Raw genomic sequence first — 10,194 nt, forward strand, 5'->3', positions numbered from 1 at the left:
TTCACAGAAATGTTGCTGCTGTATATGTTTTCAATAGCTGGAGGGCTAGGGGGCCCTTTAACAAACCTCGTCTTCACAGTGGTTGATGGACAAAGGCCAAAATGTGTCAGGGTTGCTACGGTTCCTGATCTTTCGTAAACGAGCAGTGCCCTCTCGCCTCAGACTTGACTATGCTATTCCTAGCACATCAAAGTAGAGCTGACCTTGCATACCAGATGAGGTTTGGATTAATGGGCTTGGGATTTCAAACCACCACATCACCCCCACGAACCATCAAAACCAAGTCAAAGACATTCACAGAGGAAAAAATGCTAAAAAATCAACATCAACCTGTCCATGTGTCTCATCCGAACACCGTGACCAAGACAGGGCTAAGCAACAAGAGAGGATATTTCAAAAGCCTCCAATTATCTGATGTGTGGGAGCGTACAATGAAATAGGCCATAGGCCAAAAGGCATCCTTTACCGAACAAATAAAATGTTTGACAGGACAGGTCAGCCTTTCAAAGCATTCCACTGAAAAATGCAGCTTATCATAAGTCATAAGTCAATTAGACCATTTTAAGTTAACGGGTGTTAATGTTTTAATCACCAATTGCATGTACAAGTAAAAAACAGGGAACCAGATTCAAATTGATGAACTTGCCCTGCTGTACAGTAAGCAGGCATCCAACTGTTCTCATCCGCCAGTGAACACCTGTCTTTATAGAGACTAGGTTTGATTTCCAGAGGCCTTTAATACTAGCTCAGCTGGGCATCTGGGCTGCCATTGAGCAAGGCCTTAATATTTCACCATATTGACAGATGTGTGAAAAAGCATCTGTCAGGTCATTAAATGGAGGGTTGTCCTACACTGACAGACTGGAGATGAGCTGCATCTGAGACAGGATAGGTAAAATAAGATGTACACTAGCGTTCAAAAGTTTGGTTTCACTTAGAAATGTCCTTGTTTTTGAAAGAAAAGCACATTTTTGGTCCATTAAAATAACATCAAATTGATCAGAAATACATTGTAGACATTGTTAATGTTGTAAATGATAACTGTAGGTGGAAAAGGCTGATTTTTTATGGAATATCTACATAGGAGTACAGAGGCTCATTATCAGCAACCATCCCTCCTGTGTTCCAATGGCACGTTGTGTTAGCTAATTGGCTAATTGATCATTAGAAAACCCTTTTGCAATTATGTTAGCACAGCTGAAAACTGTTGCCCTGATTAAAGAAGCAATAAAACTGTCCTTTCTTAGACTAGTTGAGTATCTGGAGCATCACCATTTGTGGGTTCGATTACAGACTCAAAATGGCCAGAAACAAAGTACTTTCTTCTGAAACTCGTCAGTCTATTCTGGTTCTGAGAAATGAAGGCTATTGCATGCGAGAAATTGCCAAGAAACTGAAGATCTCGTACAACGCTGTGTACTACTCCTTTTACAGAACAGCGCATACTGGTTCTAACCAGAATAGAAAGAGGAGTGGGAGGCCCCGGTGCACAACTGAGCAAGAGGACAAGTACATTAGAGTGTCTAGTTTGAGAAAGACACCTCACAAGTCCTCAACTGGCAGCTTCATTAAATAGTTCCCGCAAAACACCAGTCTTAAAGTCGACAGTGAAGAGGCGACTCCGGGATGCTGGCCTTCTAGGCAGAGTTGCAAAGAAAAAGCCATACCTCAGCCATAAAATATTAAGCTGGGCAAAAGAACACAGACAGTGGACAGAGGAAAATTGGAAAAAAGTGTTATGGACAGACAAATCTAAGTTTGAGATTTTCGGATCACAAAGAAGAACATTCGTGAGACGCAGAAAATATGAAAAGATGCTGGAGGAGTGCTTGACGCCATCTGTCAAAGCATTGTGGAGGCAATGTGATGGTCTGGGGGTGCCTTGGTGTTGGTAAAGTGGGAGATTTGTACAAGGTAAAAGGGATCTTGAAGAAGGAAGGCTAATACTCCATTTTGCAACGCCATGCCATACCCTGTGGACGGCGCTTAATTGGAGCCAATTTCCTCCTTCAACAGGACAATGACCCAAAGCACAGCTCCAAACTATGCAATAACTATTTAGGGAAGAAGCAGTCAGCTGGTATTCTGCCTACAATGGAGTGGCCAGCACAGTCACCGGATCTCAACCCTTATTGAGCTGTTGTGGGAGCAGCTTGACCGTATGTAAGAAGTGCCCATCAAGCCAATCCAATTTGTGGGACGTGCTTCAGGATGCATGAGGTGAAATCTCTTCAGATTACCTCAACAAATTGACAACTAGAATGCCAAAGGTCTGCAAGGCTGTAATTGCCGCAAATGGAGGATTCTTTGACGAAAGCAAAGTTTGAAGGACACAATTATTATTTCAATGAAAAATCATTATTTATAACCTTGTCAATGCCTTGACTATATTTCCTATTCCGTTTGCAACTCATTTCATGTATGTTTTCATGGAAAACAAGGACATTTCTAAGTGACCCCAAACATTTGAACAGTAGTGTATTTAATACAAACTTATCGTCCTGTGCGGTTTAACCAGTATATGACTACAATATAGACTACAGTATACGCTGAGCTGAGAGTGATACGACTACAATGTATTATTAAATGATGTCAGGGACGTAGACCAAGCCCTAGGCTGACTATAATACATTTACAACTATGACAGGTTCTGAATTATTCATTTTGTACATGAATTCCATAGTTATGACATATTATATGAGGCCAAATGGATGACAAAAGAAAGTAGTTGCCACCATATCACCGTGCGACCACGGGTTTAAATAAATGTACATGGATGCCTTTCATTCTTATAAGCTGAAACATATGTTTCAGGTATCCTATTTCAAAAAGCTCTGTCTGCTACTTTGAAGGTGATGGACGGTTGAATAAACGGGTGTAATTTTGAATCAAGGCCAAAGCATTTCAGAGATGTGTAAACCCTTTGATGATCTCTGATGCCAGCTCCAACACCTTCTTCCAAAGAGTTCTGAAAGATGTCAAGGAACACAGGCTTCGCCAACATTTAAGTCTTTACAACTGATCTCTAACTTCCATCATTCATCTGATAGGTGTAATAGTATTGTATGTGAAGTGAATCTTGGCTTGGAATTTTTCATTACAGGAGAATGATATGCTGCCCATGCATGTAAATCAAAGCAATACAACTCCTTTTATGTCCTCAAAAAAGGTCAAAGTGTAGATCAACAAAGCGTTGAACTTTGTGGCAATTATTAAATATATTTGTTGTGAGTTAGTGATCATTTAAATTTGAACCAAGAATGTATGTCATCTCATGTTGAAAAAAGGAAATGATTTGACTGAAAGCATAGTCCTCCTATGGGAAAAGTAATCAAACAAAAGCATAATTCACCTTATTGCTCTTATGCACCTATCAAAAAGATAAGAAATGTTGATGTCAAAATGATAATAATTTATGGACCAGCCAATCTTCATTTTAACGATACAGCTAGAAGTTAGTGTAATCTTTTCTCAATTAGTGAGTCACTCAATGAATTATCAATCCAGTTTTCCTATACATCAGGCATAAACGAGCTTAGTCTGTTAATCATAATTGTATTATGGTTGGCATACTTATCTAGGAGACGCTGCTTTGATTAGGCAACTATCTGAAACCTTTAGGGGAATTTAATCAGCCACAAGTTTTGGCTCAAATGTGTCTGCACGAGCCTTGCAACAACAACAAAGAAGTTGATTAAGGAAAGAAAAAGGAAGAAAAGCAATAAAAAGAACCCATAGCTAAAAATATCATTAAGTTTATGGATTGCTGGTGGCTAAAAGCATTACATCGTTGTATATCTCAGACTTCAGAGATCTCTGGCCATGGAGCCTGGGTCTTTTGAGGCACAGCATGCTGTGTTAAGGAAGGGAGCACTAAAAGCCAGCTCACAGTGACAGGGGGCATTAGCTGCCCTGCATCCTCCAGTCTGCAGCTGGTATTAGCAGGCACCAAGCGCTCTGTCAACACTTATTACTCCACACACAAATCTTCTGACCAGTGTCAGCACTTTCCTACAGCTCTAAGACAACCAGAGGAAAGAAAAAGATATGCAGTTGAATATAAAAATCTTACGCCAAAGTGATGACATGTGGTTGGTCAAGTGAATCAAAGTGAAATTACATTTTTAAAGGAAACGGTCTATATTACACAATGAGGAAATATTTGGGGAGAAAAATAATGTATGTATGTTTTACACTTTTCATTACAGATGTAGGATCTTCATTTGATCACTCTTTTGTCAACGAGAATGTTCCTGCAAGGCAGGAAATACAAACTTGTGGTGTATTTTTGTTTTAAAATGGCTTCTAAAGTTTGTAATTTCCACCTAGAAATTTCAGACTTGATTTGCTATAACAAAAAATGTATCAACCCCTACAAAAATATTATTTAATTATAATCCACATAATAATTCACATTTCCTGTCCCTGGAGGATTATTTTCCTACTGTAGGAGACTGGCTCACATTAAGATCCTACATCTAAATGTGTAGCAAAATAGAAAGACTGCAAAGGCTATGTAGACTTGATTCATTTGCTTTGTTCTGTCGCTGTGTACCTTGCTCGACAATGTCTTACACTGACCCTTTCAGTATTAAATCCATATTAATTATAAAGTGTTGGAATATAATAGAACAAGTATATTTGATACCTACTTTCTGAGTAAAAGTACAATTAGTTTATTCATATTTAACAACTTTTCCAGGCCAGCTGTTCCTGAGTAGACGCTGTAATCCTGCCGTCTACTTAAATACCCCACAATGACACACAAAACCTGAAATAGGTGGTCACTTTACATAGCTTGTAAACTGAGACTTGACAGTCATAGGCATTATAACCAAATGAGATTACATTCCATGTAAAAGTCAAATGGGTCAGGGTCAGTCAAATTCTTCATTGTTCATTGATGATATACTGTGTATGATCCTGCATCTGGAGCTCTATCTCTATGTTGATTCAGTCCAGATTGTGTAGATATGAGAACCCTTGACTAAAAATCCAAGCCACTGCATATCCACATTGTGGATTCTATTCACTCATAAGTAAACCTCAGTGACCAGCAGGAATTGGGAAAAAATGATGGTAGCGTTCCCCTGCTCAGACATTGCACACATCAACCAATGGTTGCAAGCCACGTCATCGACTGTGCCTTTGGGCACCAGATTGCTATAACATATGCACTGGTGTAGAGGAAACACCTGCTGCCCTCACAAGCTATGGGGACCCATGCGCACCTATGTCTACATTTTAAAACATTGTTTTATAAATAATTTTGACGGGAACCGTCTTTTTAAATTTCCGAATGTGGCAAGTGAAGTGTTTGTGTTGTCCAATCTACATGGTAGTAGGTGAGGCAGACAGACAATATAGTTGTTGTGCATCTAATTAGGCTATTTCTTAGCGGCGCCCGCCTTCCTCCTCACCTAATTGGCAATCAAGTTAAAAAATATAGGTGAATCAGGTCGGACTCGGATGGAGAGTGAGTGCGTTGTTCAAGATGGATAAACATAAGGCAAGACCAAGTGGTCCACAAAAAAAGATGCAAAAAAATCCTTATCTGATCAAGCTTGTGCCAAATTACCCATGATAACCACATCAGCAAAGCAACCACCTCATCCTCCACTGACGAAACACCATGGCAGCAGCTAGCACAAGCAGCCTTCCAGTCCTGTCGGGCCGACAATGAAAGAGGCCTGGCTCCTCCTCTTCTTCCTCCCCTCGAGAATAATGACAGTTCCTCTAGTGAGAGTGCTGGCCCTCCACCTCTCTAGAAAACCAAGCGGATGACTGCCAGAGACCAAGCGGCCTCATGATAGCAACCCCCCTTCTGTGAACACTGGTAAGCCTATGAGTGATGAGATGGATAGCCCCGACAGTGTGGAGTCTGAGTTCTAATGTGTAATATAAATAGTCTACCAGCTAAATACTGTATATTGCTATGAATAGGCTAGTAGGCTAGACTGCATTGTCTGCATAATGAAACAATCCCTAATAAGCTATTGTTTTGATGGTGTACTGATTGTATTATTATTTCCATTAATAGACTGGTTTTATGCTGCACAAACTTTATATCCAAGCTGTGAGAGAGCACAAGGATGGCTAAGGTAGGCTATTGCCTACAGGACATTTGTATATATGCTGTTGCATCAGAAATGTATTTTACAATCTGCAGTGTTTGAATTTCCCACTTTAATTACTGAACACGTAAATACATTATTGGCGCCAGCCAGCATCCTAAATAGCAGCATTGCGACACTGTTGGCCTATAGATTCGTGGAACAAACTTTAGACTTAACATGAGAAAATGACCGAATAAAACATGTATTCATTAAAGCAAAACTATATGCTACTTTACTTTACAAGCACTAACATTACATCATCTGAAAGCCTATCGATAAGCAGTCGCATAGATTTAGCCATTTCAGAACCTCGGACTGCGATCGCTGAAACCTAAAATACCTACCCAGGCATTGTAAAATCTAGCATGCGTCCAACAGTGTGCAACTGAAGCCCGCAATTCGGGTCGTTCCTGTCGCCCCCCAGCTTGCTTGTTAGAAACACTGTCTGCTAGTTCGTGACACTGTGTTCTAGTTTGCTAGTTAGTTAGCACACTGTGTTGCCCCTGCCTCCTGCATGCTGTGTACTTGAGAAAACTGTGCCCGACAGGTGGGGGAAAAGGATACTGTCTACCGGTATTGTATAGCCTACCGCTAGCTACTCCGGTACACAGCAGGCGGGGGCGACACCGTGTGCTTGCGATACAGTATGCTTAGCTAGCCCGCCTTCCGCCTGCTGTGTACCGGAGTACTCTTTAGGACTAGCTGGCTAAGATGGCACACAGTGTCCTTCGCTATCGCCTACCGAACACCTACCCTCGCCATTGTCCCCTTTGGTCTCTTCTTCTTCTCTGGGGTTTATCAGCGGTTGCATTACCGCCATCTACTGTACTGGAACGTCCTTGCCTCCCGCATATGTACTGGAATCATAGATTAAAATGTACCAGTAGAAGTATAGTATAAATAGGGGTTTCTGCGGGCTGAAGTTGCGCGGTTGCACCATTCTCCATATCTCGGCAAAGCCTGGGCAGAGGAACGCGGCCCTTGAATCTGAGGAGTACATTTAGAAACATCATAACCTGGTCATCAGGTGACATCATTCTAATGTGTTGCGCCTCAAATTAATTACAAATGAAATGCAAATAAACTACAGTCGTCACACTATCTGACTTGAGACAATGGGTCAACCTGGTGTGTGTTTGTATGCAATTTCTGGTATAACAAGCATAGAGGGTGTACTTCTGTGTTTATCCTGAACTGACACAAAAATGGCGGGCTGATTTTGTCTCCTAGAAGCTGAAACCTTTTTCACCTGAGTTAGTAAACTTGATGAGGAACAAAATGAAAGTAGACAAATATTATTAATCCTTCCACCCTGTTTAAATTCCACAAAAACATAGACATAGAAATAACTTATATTTGTACAACTTCAGGTGGAATATTGGCCTCTGCTTACTCTGGAATCTAGCTCCATTCTAGAGCTCACTCCTGCTGTGTTCCTAATGAGGAGGTGGGTGTTGGAACTGTCAACAGCTGCTGAAACTATGGATCAATAAATCCGTGTTACTTTATCAGCACCTACATTTCTAATGGGTTCGTAAGCTGATAACTGTTTGATGGAGGACAGATGGTTTTACTATGGCAGGGTAATTATAGGACTGGTCACTGGTTGATAAAACAAATGTGGGAAAATATCAACTCAATTTGAGACTTTGATATAATGTCCAAGGTCACCAAGCATCTTGTTCTCATCAATATTTTAGTTGCAGTTGCTATGAAGCAAAAAAGTAAGATTGTAGAAAAAGCACCAAACTCACTCCATTTATCCAATAGTGTGCGTGAATTGTGCGCATTTACGCATGAATACGAACGCTTAACAATTAGGACTCAGGAAATCCTCAACCCGTATCCACTCCTGGGAACCCCAAGTTTTAACAAATATAATTAACAAGTCAGTTTTGGCCCCAGCTCTATTAAAGTGTATAACTGTGTAAGTAAGTAATCAACTGAGAGCCGCCCATAGGTTACCCATGTATGACCGGGGCACGCTGCTTTACTGAGAGTCACTTGAACCAGACTGCTTACTTGCGCAAACTACGCGAGACTCCTGAGAGTTTGGTTCAGAGTGAGTGAGTGCGCACACTGTAAACCCTAATTGTGGCAGGTGTCATTACTCCATCAAAGGGTTCACGGTGTGTTGAGTTGACAGGTATAGGGGATATATATATTTTAAGACAAAATAGAGATTTCATTATTTCAGTGACATTTTATTATATGAATATAAAGAATAAATAGCAGTTCTCTTAATTTACATGATAAATCGTTGAAATAGGCTACCGATATTCAGCTGTATATCAGCTGCAAGATAACATAATCCACATGAAATCTGAGGTCGATAGATTAGTTTTCCATAATAGAAAACAACATGTTTATAAAACGGCACCTATGCGCCATTGATCTTCAATATAAATACAACAAATATAACCAATACTTTCCACAAATACGGTAGACTCTGGTTACACGTAATACTGACTTTTTACAATAACCTATATAATTGAATAGCACCTCATATACATAAAATACATTCCTACACTCGGTAGTGCATACAAAATTACAAAGTCATGATAATTTATACTTGAAAACAGTCATTTCAGTTCGAGCAGGCGCATTTGCATTCGGTTATCATCGGGTATTGAACTGGTATCCAAGTACATTTGAGGCCACCTTTCTTCTGTATACATCGCCATCTCAATATCGTAAAATGGGTCGAGTTTGCTGGTTTGCAGACCATCCCCTCTGGAACCGAACATGATCTTTTGCTTTGACAGTTTCCCACTCTCACATAACGTGGCCAAAATCTGCTGCCGAGGTCGTTCCATGTATAAATGACGGGACAGAACGAGAATGACCACAGCCACTGCTGCAGCCTCCGTTTAAGTTTTTTATTGGGTTTGTGCTTCTTGCCAAACTGTACGTCAAAATCCATTGCTTTGATTTCATTCGGCATCACTCCACTGGGCTTCTGTTGAATGTCCAAATCGTCGAGCTCATCGTTGCCAGTGTATTTATCCTGTGGTGGTGTAATAGACATCAAGCGACTATCAAAGTCCCCCAATACACTTTTCAGTTCGGTTTCATTGAGGTCCCTCTCTTTTGGGTCAAAGACAGGATCTGGGTCCTCTTTTAATTCCACAAGTGGCAAACTGTCACTCGGGATAGGACGGAGGAGGTAATAATGCTGGCATAGCCCTTCTTCTATTATAAATCCGAGGGACAACATCAGCAAGTACATTGCTACAAAATGCTGTGATTGATCCATGTTCGTTACGCACAATAAGACAGTATTATAGGATACAGCTAAACAGGTAGGCCTAGGCTACTCTGCTGCGTACAGTTGTGCCCGGTTCTTGCGGAGTGCGCACCGGCTTGAGTTACATCCAGCCAAACTTCACTTCTTGAGTGTTGGTGTCCTTAAAAGTCAGACTGCTTACTCCATAGCAAACGATACTTGATTGAAGATGGTAAAGATGAATAGTCTCTTTCGTAAAAACAAATCTAGATATAGGCAGTGATTCCCTTTTACGCACGAATTCAATATATTGTATGAAATGGCTTTGTGACAGCATCAGTGGCATCAGCGGTTCTCATTCTTGTGCGCTTTGACGCGTGATTCCAGTTGCAAGTCCTCCCCTCTGAGGATCGGCATGGTGTTTCGTTTTCTTTTGCAGGACGCTGAGAGAGTAACCTGCTCCCTCTGATATATCCTCCACGGGTTGTGATGTAATTGATATATCCATCTGAATGTGGGTTTGTTGTAGGAGATCCACCGTCACCTCCCTCAATCAAGAGGCGGGGATGGGTTAGGGAGAGGAGGGGTCCGTCAATTTGGATTCTGATCGCCCTCTGTCGGAATATCTGACTACTTCTGCTAATTTTCCATTGATAACAGAGGGGGGTATTAGCTAGAAGCGGTGAACAACAATTAGAACTGAATATGAGAGGCCATAGCCACTACTATTTCTATCAATAGGCCAACAGCTACGGTACTATTCATTTGAGTGGTTAGCCTACTGGCTAGGTTATAAAACAACAGGATATAGAGATAGTATTTGTCATGAGGAAAAACATGTTAAATACTCTA

General features: G+C 40.9%; 1 protein-coding gene across 1 annotated transcript; it reads right to left on the reverse strand.

Annotated features, from left to right (window-relative positions):
• Nucleotides 1-8,481: 8,481 nt before the first annotated feature.
• Nucleotides 8,482-9,499, reverse strand: LOC110486593 (noggin-3-like). The gene has a single exon (XM_021558314.3). The coding sequence runs from the start codon at nucleotides 9,370-9,372 to the stop codon at nucleotides 8,704-8,706; it is 669 nt and encodes a 222-aa protein (XP_021413989.3). The 5' UTR covers nucleotides 9,373-9,499; the 3' UTR covers nucleotides 8,482-8,703.
• Between the last annotated feature and the right edge of the window lie 695 nt (nucleotides 9,500-10,194).

The sequence above is a fragment of the Oncorhynchus mykiss genome, chromosome 13 (genome assembly GCF_057628025.1).
Source record: "Oncorhynchus mykiss isolate SJ-2025 chromosome 13, ASM5762802v1, whole genome shotgun sequence".
Taxonomy (NCBI): Eukaryota; Metazoa; Chordata; class Actinopteri; order Salmoniformes; family Salmonidae; genus Oncorhynchus; species Oncorhynchus mykiss.